Here is a 12,536-nt window from a genome sequence, read left to right on the forward strand (position 1 = left end):
TGTGACAGGGCCCACAGAATAATGCTTTGGGTTTTATGCGATAAGTGGAAGGTATTCTCTGCCAATTAGTTGTGTTAACATTTATTGGAAACTAGGATACCAAGTTAAATAACCACAGTATATAAAATGGAATGCAGTTAATAAATCCTCTGGGCTCAGTGGGGGAGTTCAGCAAAGCCTTTCATGGTAGGTTTGGTCCTCCTCTTCCTCTCTAATTTTTGTATTTAGTATATTGATACATACAGCATTCTCTAGTTGGCCATGTGCTACAGTGTAGCATTTCATTATATCAGTGTAGGAAGCCTTTGCAAACAGCTGTTATTCACTGATTCCCTTATTTGTCTAGTCTGGAGTCAACCTTATAGACAAGGTTAATGTTTTAAGTTTTTAAAATAATTTGTAGTGCTTAGCACAAAATTAGACATATAGTAATTGCTTATCAAACACATATTGGCTGCTTGATTCATGATTTACAGTGTTAAAATAATACTTATTATTATGTAATCCTAAAAGGACTGATTTTGACCAAGAAACTTTAGAAGTCTGAGAAATAACTTAAAATTCTCTTTATGACTACTGACAATCCAATTTTTTTCAGGATTATATAGCACTGATTTTTGTTTTATTTTAAACCAATGAAAAGTAGTTTTGACATTTTTTTTATTCAGGAGAGCAAAAGAGGTAAAAAAATGTCTCAAAATAAAACCAATAGCATAGAAATAGAAAATTTTAAGAATTACTATTTTTGAGAAGGGATGAATTTGATATTTCAGAGCTACTTTATGCTTTTATAAGGATGTCTGAGTAAGATAAAATATTTTGTGGACTATTTTAATTGCTTTTGACTTAATTAAGTAGCCTGTGAATACATTCACATCTTAAACTCAACGTATGTGGGAGTATGTGGAATAAAAAGCAAAAATCTTCTTCCCCATCATGTTTTTCCTTTCCTGTGTTTAGTGATTTGGGGTTGCACTAGACAGACTTTGGATTCTGTTGTATTCCTCCAAAGAATATTGATCATTATTTTTTAATTTATTTTTGTAGGCAGCTAACTTGGCTGCCTTCAGATTTCAAATCTGGCTCACCTATAATTGCGGGGGTGGGGGGCGGTGGTTGCTGAAATCTGTTATTAGATCAATGCGTAATGCATAAAGAGTGAGCCAGAGATTTGGGCCGAGTTTATATATAGAGTTTGGGGCTCCCTCTCTTCAGCCCGCTCCTTTGCAGTTTGCCTTCTGCCTTTCTAGCTGCCTTAGTCACCCTAAATCCTGTCCTTGGATCTTCAAACTAGTGAGACTGTGGGCTTGTGATTTAGTTTCAGCTCTTTCTCCTGGCACGAGCAGGTGCCTGCCCTTAGACTAACCATAAAAACCATAAAATTCACTCAGTGCTCTCACCTTTTTCCAAGTGCAGACCCCTCTCTAGTTTTTGCCTGCTTTTCATCACTGCCTTTTAGGGACTTAGGGATATTTCGGGGCGGGGAGGTGGTTCAGTGTTCTCACTTGGTGCATCTGCGGGAGAGTTGACCCGATAGGAGGCACTTGGTTGTTACTGGCAGGAGAACTTCAAGGGAAGTAGGTTAACTGGAAACCAGAATGACTAAGAACCAAGATGTCCAGTGTCAGAGGTTTTATTTTTATCGTATTAATTTTGGTTCTGCTCTGGTTTTCATCGTAGGGTGTGACTTTGACAGCTGCCATCGGGGGTGCAGACATGCCCGTCGTCATCACCGTGCTGAACAGCTACTCAGGCTGGGCCCTGTGTGCGGAGGGCTTCCTGCTCAACAACAACCTGCTGACCATCGTGGGCGCACTCATAGGCTCCTCTGGTGCCATCCTGTCCTACATCATGTGTGTGGTAAGAAACGTGTGTGAACAAAAAAGACATGGTGTTCTCAAAATAAGGACGTGTTTGGTATTTCTGTTATTTGCAGTAGAAACGACTGTGTCCATTCCTATTTTCTTCAGTAGAAATCTCAGAGTGTTTCATCTGAATAAATTTGCAAGACTGCTTTTAAAGCACCCAAGTGTAGATAATTAGGAAAATTAAATATAAAGATAAAAAAATCTTCCGACTCCCTCCAGCTGGAGATAAGCATTTAAGATTTCGGTCTATCTCTTGTATTCTCTCTTTTTTTTCTCTTTTACATACCCGTGTATTTACTTGTTTGATCATATTGTATACTGTTTTACATTTTATTCTTTTCGTCTTACTATATTCTGGTCATTTTATTATTTTGAGTATTATTATTTTTTAAATAAATAATTTCTGTTTATTTTTGAGAGAGAGAGAGCACACGTGCGAGAGCAGGGGAGGGGCAGAGAGAGAGGGAGACACAGAATCCGAAGCAGGTTCCAGGCTCTGAGCTGTCAGCACAGAGCCTGACGTGGGGCTCGAACTCATGAACTGTGAGATTATGACCTGAGCCGAAGTCGGTTGGTTAACCAACTGAGCCATGCAAGCGCCCCTCTTGTCATTTCCTTATTAAAAGTGATTTTTAACTACTATTTTAATGGACTTCATATAAATCCATCATATGGATATATAAAATTTATTTAATACTTCCCTATAAAAATTATATTGTTTGAGTTTTAATTTTTCTTTGTAGAAAATACATCTTGGGCACCTCTGATTTTTGTCTTCGGATCGATTCTTCGAAGTGAAAGAGTATGCTCATTTTTATCAGTTCTTTCTACTTATTGCTGTGTTGTTTCCGGAAAGCTTGCTTCAATTAACACTCCCACTGGTCATCTGTGAGAGTGCCTATCTTGAAGTTTTGTGGTCAGCATGATCTTTTTTAAAAAAGCAAAAAAAATTAAGAAAACAAATACTTCTTAGCTTCCTTTTTGTTTCTAATTCTCTTCTGGATGGCAAGAAGATATCCTGCAAATAATTAAAGGTTTGACTAGAAAACGTTTTCAGATGATAGATACTATTCTCTAACAGTTCTGAATGACTGTGAAAGGGCAAGTGTGAAATGGAGTGACATCAGAATGTGGCTCTGCTGATTTATAATTCAGGCAGAAAAAGGACATTTATTCTGCCTCCATTCTTTTATTACAATATTTAAAAAAGACCCACCCTTATTTTATAACTCAGAATTTCTCAAATGTTTTCACTGAAAATCTCTTTGTAAATTGAATGCTGAGGTTATCTTTTTATAGTAAAAAAAATTAGTTTTCTTTGGCCATATTGTAAAACAAAGGATTTGATAGCCCAAGTTCAAAGAAAGGAAGAGGTTTTAAAATGAAATCTTCCAGGTTGTTCAGGGAATTTGGAAAGGTGGAAGCTTGTGTCTCCTGCTTGAAAGGTGTCAGGCTTTTGGGTTTAAAAAAAACAAATGTTTGGGGCATCTGGTTGGCTCAGTTGGTTAAGCATCCAACTGTTGATTTTGGCTCAGGTCATGATCTCACAGTCCATGAGTTTGAGCCCCAGGGAGGACACTGTGTTGGCAGCACAGAGCCTGCTTGGCATTCTCTCTCTCTCTCTCTCTCCCTCTCCCTCTCCCTCTCCCTCTCCCTCTCCCTCTCCCTCTCCCTCTCCCGCTCCCGCTCCCGCTCCCTCTCCCTCTCCCTCTCCCTCTCCCTCTCCCTCTCCCTCCTTCCCCTGCTTGCACTCTCTCTCCCTGTCTGTCAAAATAAGTAAACATTAAAAAAATTAAAAGACAAAAACCAAATGTTTGTGAACAAGGAAAAATGTATTCAATTGTATTAGAGATAGTTTTCTCAAAAAATGAACTTTTTTTAAATTAAGTTTTTTTGTTTGATTCCAGTATGATTATATACAGTGTTATATTAGTTTTGGGTGTATAGTATAGTGATTCAACAGTTCTGCACATTACTCAGTGCTCGTCATGATAAGTTTACTCTTCATCCCCTTCACCTATACACCCGTCCCCACCCACCTCCCCCCTGGTAACCATCAGTTTGTTCTCTGTAGTTAAGAGTCTGTTTCTTGGTTTGTGTCTCTTTTTTCCTTTGTTCATCTGTTTTGTTACTTATATTCCACATATGAATGAAATCATATGGTATTTGTCTTTCTCTCACTGACTTATTTCACTTAGCATTTAAAAATGAACTCTTGGTTTGACTTTGCTTCATTTGGTGAATTTGAATGACCAGGAGGGGGCAGCAGATTTTCATCATTACTTAAACTTGTTGGTCAAAACACTGATTTTAAAATTACACGGGAAGACTTAAATTTTAACAAAGCCAGTGGCATACTGATTTGGGGAGAGGTGAGGAGTACTTATGTCTAGTTCTTAGAGCATCATCATGGGTCTTTCTTGGCTTTATCATTTTTTTTTCCTTAAATGGTTTTATTTAGGTTCTTAAATCTTATCAGTAGTATTTCTCAAATTTCTGTGTGTCTTTTTTTAATTTCCTTCCCATTCCCTTCTTCATCTAGTTTCTTTTATTATTGTTGGTTATAGTAACTACAGAAACTTACAGTAGCCATTCTATGACAGTAACTAGAATAAGGTAGTAAGAGGCAGTTGTTGAAAATACTTTTTTCTATGTGTACTTCTGTGACTATCTCATCTTTGTCTTATGCTTTTCTCTTCTTTCATATTTCTTGATCTGGTATTTCTTTTTTTTTCTTTCTATTTCTACCACGTCAGGCATGTCATTTACTGTCAGCATTTCACAGATATTTTTTATTCCTGTACCGTATAAGGCTAACAGGGTATTCTTACAGCTGTCTGTGACCCTAAGTGTCACTCTGGATCAGACTGATACTCTGTTTATAATAGCAACTCAAATTAATTTGGATTCAAGGACAGCCGAAGCTTTAAATTTTTAGAAAATACTATTCAATTACAAAAATAAAAGATGCTTAATGTGGGAAATTTGGAAGAAAGTGGAAAAGGATAAATAAATAAAATCATTTGCAATGCCATTACCACTTAACTCTTAAAATTTAATATTCTAATTCCAGTATTTTCCCATAAACCTATGTTCAAATATATTCTGTGTTGTTTAATGTTCTCACCAATGATTTTCTAATAATTTTTGGTGTCTGCCTGTTGTATCACATAGATATACCATAATTTACCCAAGTCCATAGTATTGGTTTGTGGTTTTTTCTTCAGTATACCTCCTTGTGCATTTTGATTTTTTCCTTTAGCTGACCTTTTTGTAAGTACAATTACTTGGTCAAAGGGAGTAAGAGCTTTCTGTTGGCTCTCAATATCGATGAATTGATGTCCACAAAGGACCGTCCAGTCTTAGCAAATATCGATGAATTGATGTCCACAAAGGACCGTCCAGTCTTAGCTCTCAACGGTGATGCGTGGGGAGCTAGTTTTCTCACACTCTCTTCAGTCCTATGTCTTATTATAAAACAAACAAGGCAACGACAGAAACGACCCTGCTGTAGTTTTCAGTTTTGAAGATAGAAATTTTCTCTCCTTCCAGATTGCCCCGATTCCTGACTTTTCACATTAATCTTCATTGATTCTTGGCTTGTGCTTGTTTTATTATCAAAAAAATTGTTTCTTCATGGCCTATGCTTTAGCAGCTCAGAGTGGTTCCTAATAAAAATAAAAATGAAATAGCTGCTCGTGATTGGGCATTAAAGCTGGGTGCTTTACAAATGTTAGCTCGTTTAATCCCCACACTAATTCTGGAGGTAGGAGATACTATTCTCATTTTACAAGGAAGATATTTTAAGATGTCATTTACTGTTTGCCTTTGTGTTTATGGAGCCTGACCTAGCACCTGGCACCTCAGATGAGTATAATACTTGTTACGTGAACATTAGATAAATATTTGTCAGCTCATTTCATATTTTGGAATCTTCTCTGGATAGCATATGGTAACAGATGTACTATCATATATCGATATCTATTAATATTACTAGTATGTTGTAGCTTCATTATTTTATTATTTATTAAAGGAAACATGCAAGTCCAAACCAGAACAGAGTGCTTTTATTATGTGAGAGGGAATGAAATGCTCCCCGAGTGGCTAATCAGTAATACCGAAAATTGAATTTTTGTTTTGACAGTTCTTCTCTTGTGTGTCTTCTGAGCCGAGTGCTGTGGTTATACAATACCCAATGTTAAACTGAAAAATATCGATAGTGTCCAAAGAAGCAGCTCAAGTGAATAATTTGCTTTATGTCTATCAGTCATATAGACATTAACCTCTTCATGATTTTACAGTCCATGTACTTGAGATTGTGTCCAAACAGCCTGGGAGGTAGAGCGCTTGTAGAAGGGGAACAGCATTTTCCAACCGAATTTTCTGATTTTTGTACTTTGTTGCTTATTTCCAAATGAAAATAGAACAGAATGAAGTACATCAAAGCCAAACCAAAAATAATTTCTTTTTTTGCTTCGCAGTCAATTATTTGGCACCCACAAAGCACTGAAATGAGAAATGATAGTAAATGGACTGTATGTTGTTATTGTGTTAGTTTTGTCTATTTTATGACCTTTCTTTTGTTTTCAGATTTATTTCTTATAGTTTGCTTGGAATGATGTGAATTAAGGGTCTCTTTAATGTAGCATACAGTTTTCATTATAGGGCTTAGTAACTTGAAAGGAACAGTCTTGGATAGTGTTGCGAATACTTTGTCTTGGGAGCTGGGAACTCCTCAGTCTGCCCAGGATAGTCTCATTAATCACTTGAGCAAGCAAAAAAAAGAAAGAAACAAACAAACAAAAGAAAGCCCTACACCCTAAGCATTTGTTGAAAATATGATGTTGCAATGGTAAATTCAGGGATGAAAAATAATTTAGTTTTGAAGAGACCACATGGAATTAGCTTAATGGTGATATAATTGTGGATATGTGTTTAACAAGTTGACTTTGATTGTTAAACTACTGTGTGGTTCCCTTTCTTTCTCCTGAAGATGCCATTAGAAGTGGGTAAACATTAATTAAATGTCCTCAGAAATTCTTCTCCTCCATTCAGTTTTATAGGGAGAGAAGAATGGTTCCTTTTACACCAAGTTAGAGTAAAGTGGTCATATCCTTGTACATCTGTCCCTCTGCAGGACTGGGTGATGCAGGTGATGGAACCATTTTGTGTGTTTCACTTTTTAAAAATTATCTATGCGCTGGGGCACCTGGGTGCTCAGTCGGGTGAATGTCCGACTTTAGTTCAGGTCATGATCTCGTGGTTTGTGAGTTCGAACCCCGTGTCGGGCTCTGTGCTGACAGCTCCGAGCCTGGAGCTGCTTTGGATTCTGTGGATTCTCTCTCTCTGCCCCTCCCCTGCTCATGCTCATGCTCATGCTCATGCTCTGTCTCTCTCTCTCTCTCTCAAGAATAAATAAACATTTAAAAAAATTTAAAACAAGAAAAAAGTTATCTATGACAGAAATATCTCTATGTCTGAAATACTCCTTTGAATCAAATGTTTTTTAATCTTTCAAATTTTTATTTAAATTCTAGTTACTTAACATACAGTGTAGTATTGGTTTCAGGAGTAGAATTTAGTGATCATCACTTACATATAACACCCAGTGCTCAACACACATACCCTCTTTTATACCCATCACCTATTTAACCCACCCCTTACCCACCTTTCCTCCAGCAACCTGCAGTTTATCTTCTGTAGTTAAGAATCTCTTATGGTTTCTCTTTCTCTCTCTTTTTTCCCCTTCTTCTATGTCCATCTGTTTTGTTTCTTCAATTCTACATATGAGTGAAATCAGATGGTAGTTGTCTTTCTCTGAATGATTTATTCCGCGTAGCATAATACACTCTAGGTCTATCCACGTCGTTGAAAATGGCAAGATTTCATTCTTTTTGGTGGCTGAGTAATATCCCATTGTATGTATATACCACATCTTCTTTATCCATTCATCAGTCGATGCACATTCCTTTGATTTAGTTTTTAAGGCAAACATTTATTTGGTAGAACATATTTCTGTTAATTTCAGAATCTTCTAATTCAAAACTAGAAAGGATTAACAAAATCAACAAATGTTGAATGTTTGGAAGTCTCAGGCCTGGCTATTTGGATTTTCAATAAAACCTGGTTTTAAGTATAGGAGGTTGGGTTAAGAATTTAAATCTTTATGTCAGATTGGGACTCTATACCTAAATAAAACCATTATCAATTTTTCTCTGGCCCTCTTGTCTGTTCATAAATATATAAAGATATTCTGGACTTTATTTTGTATGTGATAATCTTAGACAAGTTTACCAGAGTTTGGGCTCTGTAAAATGCGAATGCTGTGTCTGATAAGTGAGCTTAGGTCAAAAAGGATAATTACAATTCTGGCAACATTTGGATCTATCCTCTTTATGTTATTGATATGCCGCCTTTAGTCAGGTATGGCTCTCTGTTCATTGTCTCTGCACCTTGTCCTCCCTGCCTCTACCTCTGTCCCACTTCAGACGTGTATGTTCACGTCTGCATGAAGGTGGTAGCAGGCTGGGCTGTCTTCGTGTGGGTTGTCATGTTTTTTTCTCCTAGTGTGTTTACTTGTCCCTGGAAATCCCAGGTGCTTTTCATTCTTTAAGAATACAGTATTGTCTTTTTTTTTTAAGTAATAGATTTCATTTATATAGCTTTTACATGGTATACACATTGGATCAATCATATGTTTATTATAGCCCTTTCAGAAGTGAGAAATCCAGTGCTGATCATGTAGAATGACTGCTTTGTTCATGTACAGTGATCTGCATTTTTTTTTTTAAGCTTATTTATTTATTTTGAGGGGGAGGGGAGGGACAGAGAGAGAGGTAGAGACAGAGAATCCTAAGCAGGCTCTGCATTGTCAGCACAGTGCCTGATGTGGGCGAGAACTCACGAACCGTGAGATCGTGACCTGAGCCAAAACCAAGAATTAGACGCCCAACCGACTGAGCCACTCAGGCATCCCTGCAGTGATTTGAATTCTTAAAAGGCATTTGCTTCTTGTCTTTTACCACCACAGCTCCAGAGGTCTACAAATGAACTATTGTAGAAACCAGACCTGTGATTTTTTCACATGATTCACTTGTGTGGCACATTGTTGGATGATTGTAAATGAGCATGCCTTCCTCTTATTTTTTTTCCCCAAGATTTTTTTTTTAGTTAAAAGGGTGGGTACAAGTTTTAATGAAATGGTGTATGAACTTACTCGTCTACCTTTTTGGAAGTAAAATATTTTAGGAACCTAATGATGAATCCAGTCACTTCTGTTACTGCTTCCTGGAGCTATACGTAGTTGGTTTGGGAAAGAAGAACGAATCAACTCCTGCATTTCTTTTTTTTCTTGACGACAGAGGGCAGCAGACTCCTAAATGATGTGAATTCCTATCCTTTGGATTCCTCCCTGTTGGAACTGGTAGCAGGATTCACCTGAGAGATCTATAGAGTCACCTTGTAAAATTTCTCATAGATACCGTTCTCTTTCACTCTGGTGAAATACATATGGAGGTAGAACTTGCTTAATCAGAACACAGACAGTAATAACTGGATCTGAATTTCATTAGTTTCTTAATGTTACTGGTAATTTTCCATTAAATTCTTTCTTAAAATTAACTTTTATTGAAAACATGTCAGTGTGCAGTTGACTTTATAGATGTGATCTATGTGATTTTTTTAGATGATCAAATAAAAAACCTCTTTAAGTGATTGTGAATATTGTATACATTGGATACAGTAAGTTACATAGATTAAAACTTTCAAAAAGTTATGTAGATTAAACTCTCACAGCTGCTTATTTTGTTCTCCAGGCAATGAATCGCTCCCTGGCTAATGTGATTCTTGGAGGCTACGGTACCACTTCAACAGCTGGTGGAAAACCCATGGAAATTTCTGGCACACATACAGAAATCAACCTTGACAATGCAATTGACATGATTCGTGAAGCTAATAGCATTATTATTACTCCAGGTAAAAAACCAAAAGCGAAAAGTAAACAACCTATAAGAGCTGCTGGAATTTATTGTATTAATACAGTTTCTTATAACAGGAAAAAAATTGAATTGGAACTTATTATTTTTTGAAAATGTAATGGAAACATAGAAACAACCCTCTGATTACCAAGTAAAAAATGGTGAGAATCCTTGGCTTAGGTTAATATTTTGGGAATCATATAGAGATTTTACAAACTGATGTAGAGGGTTCTCGCCATGTCTTTCTCTGATTCTGTACAAATGTTTTAGTCATCTTTGAGTCTTGGTTATTTTTTTCTCAATGATCATTTTTGGGATTACTGTGAGTATTAAATTAGAAATAGTGTATGAAAGTATCTAGCTCACTCATTAGACTCAATAAATGCTAATAAATGTTAATCTCTTATCAACAGTAAATATTTTAAAAAATCATTGAGAATCATGTGATTTCTAATAAAATGAGGTAACATGACCTAATAGAAAGAACCTGATCTGGGAGTCACAACACCTCATTTTTGTTCTTAATTTTACCTCCAACAATTGACATGACATTGACTAAGTCATTTAATCTCCTAGCCCCAATCCCTAATTTTTCTCAGGTTTAGTTTAGTTTTTCTTTAATCCTACCCCAGAATTCTGTGGTATTACAGGTAATATATTGGCTTCAGATTAGGATTTTAACTCTATCATGCTATCGTAAGAGTTTTCTAAAAAGGAAATCTATTGATTTGACAAGTCTAGAAGTTTTCTTTCATTTCTAGTCCTGTTAACAGATTGCCCCCCCCTTTTTTTTTTTTGGCCTAAAAATATGTTTTGAAGGGGCGCCTGGGTGGCTCAGTCAGTTAAGCGTCTGACTTCGGCTCAGGTCATGATCTTGAGGTCTGAGAGTTCGAGCCCCGCGTCGGGCTCTGTGCTGACAGCTCAGAGCCTGGAGCCTGCTTCAGATTCTCTGTCTCCCTCTCTCTGTGCTCCCCACTCACACTCTGTCTCTCTCTCTCTCTCAAAAATGAATAAACATGAAAAACAATTTTTAAATATGTTTTGATCAAGGGAGAAATTGTAGTTTATAAGATTTCAAAATAAAGTCACATTCTTCTGTGTCCTTCATGTTCTTTGCAGGCTATGGTCTCTGTGCAGCCAAAGCGCAGTACCCCATCGCAGACTTGGTGAAGATGCTCGCTGAACAGGGCAAGAAAGTCAGGTCAGTGCTTATAGTGCCTGGTTTGCAGCACGTGTGTGAGAGGAAAGGAAAATAGAGGACTCACGTTTAGATGACTTTCTTACAGTATGTAATCCCAGGTAAAGAAACTGAGTTGTCAAAACCCTATTCCAGCCTTAGTCTTGCTACCTAGTTGCACTGTCTCTAATACCACAGAACCTAAATACAGCTCCATTTTAGAAAGGGAAACTTTATTATACCGAATTCTGGGATTTTTGTTAAAGGGGTAAAACAGAAGTCCTGTTTCTGGTTGGATTTGGGGAAGGAGGTCACACAAAGCATTAGAACCACATCAGGTTGTACCTTTTGGTTTCTCTTGTTCCCACTGACTGAAGAAAAACATCTCAAATGAGAGGTCTTTGTAGAGTGAGTGGGACCCAGTGGTGATCCCGTGGGCTGATTAATGTTTGACTGCGTTCGCTCTCCTATTCTTATGGCAAAGACTATTGAAATTGTTTTTTTCCTAAAGCCATACGTTTTTTGAAATATGGATTAGGGCAGTAGCTGTCCCTGTTACTTGGCATTTGGGCACTAGACTCTGCCCTTGAGAGGATCTTGAACACAATGAGGAAGTTGAGGACTCTGCAATTCTAGATTATTCTCAGGACCTTGGATAAAGGGTTTGAGGGATGTAAAGGGGGGGCCAGTGGGTGACAAACCCTTGCAGTACTTTGTATCTGGCTTATGCACCTTTGGATCCCTATTTTGGAACTCTGCTGCCGGGAGTCAGTGAAGAGACTGTCTGGAGGACTGTCCTCCCAGGGGGGAGGGATACCTGTTTCCTCTTGAGTAGAGAAGCTGTTCTCTAGCAGTTTCATTGACATAGTATCATAAGTCAGAGAGACAAGCCAACTCTATTATCAAATAAAGTTAGTTTGTTCACCTGAAAGTTAATGTATGTTGACAAAACTGTTAATGTCTGTTCATGAAAATCCCTTTTAGATGTCTATCTTATACTTTTTCTGGGGAAGATGATAAGAATAAGCCTAACCACGTGCCTAGAACTAATCAGAGCTAGTCAGAGTGTCTACACAAGACTGAATCCTGAATGTCCCAGCTATTAATAGTGGTGAAGAGACTTAGCCGATGATACAAGGGGATCTAACATTTTAGCATCAGCTACATTTTTTTTCTTTCCTTCCTTCCTTCCTTCCTTCCTTCCTTCCTTCCTTCCTTCCTCCCTCCCTCCCTCCCTCCCTCCCTCCCTCCCTCCCTTCCTTCCTTCCTTCCTTCCTTCCTTCCTTCCTTCCTTCCCTCCTTCCCCACTCTCTGCCTTCCTGCAATCCATAGTTAGTCTGTGTTTTTCAAGTACAGAGAGTCAAAATACTATTTTGTGGTAGGACCAGCTTTTCTGTGATGTAGATGTTACCATGTTTAGTATAATCTTCGAGGAATTGAAGATTGAAGATGAGAAAAATCACTGGCTTTGTTTTTTGATTTTCACATATGAAGTCTCATTTTGGTCACTGATTC

The 12,536-nt window shown here is 37.5% G+C and overlaps 1 protein-coding gene across 5 annotated transcripts in view; it reads left to right on the forward strand.

Moving 5' to 3' along the window:
* NNT (nicotinamide nucleotide transhydrogenase) overlaps positions 1–12,536 on the forward strand; it is a 95,289-nt gene that overhangs the window by 61,386 nt on the left and 21,367 nt on the right. For all 5 annotated transcript variants that reach the window (XM_019464306.2, XM_019464308.2, XM_019464307.2 and 2 more), the window contains exons 17-19: positions 1,681–1,860; positions 9,683–9,842; positions 10,964–11,045. In XM_019464306.2, coding sequence (XP_019319851.1) covers positions 1,681–1,860; positions 9,683–9,842; positions 10,964–11,045 — 422 coding nt within the window. The remainder of the gene's footprint in view (positions 1–1,680; positions 1,861–9,682; positions 9,843–10,963; positions 11,046–12,536) is intronic.

The sequence above is a fragment of the Panthera pardus genome, unplaced genomic scaffold (genome assembly GCF_024362965.1).
Source record: "Panthera pardus isolate Hobbes unplaced genomic scaffold, ASM2436296v1 HiC_scaffold_2, whole genome shotgun sequence".
Classification (NCBI taxonomy): domain Eukaryota; kingdom Metazoa; phylum Chordata; class Mammalia; order Carnivora; family Felidae; genus Panthera; species Panthera pardus.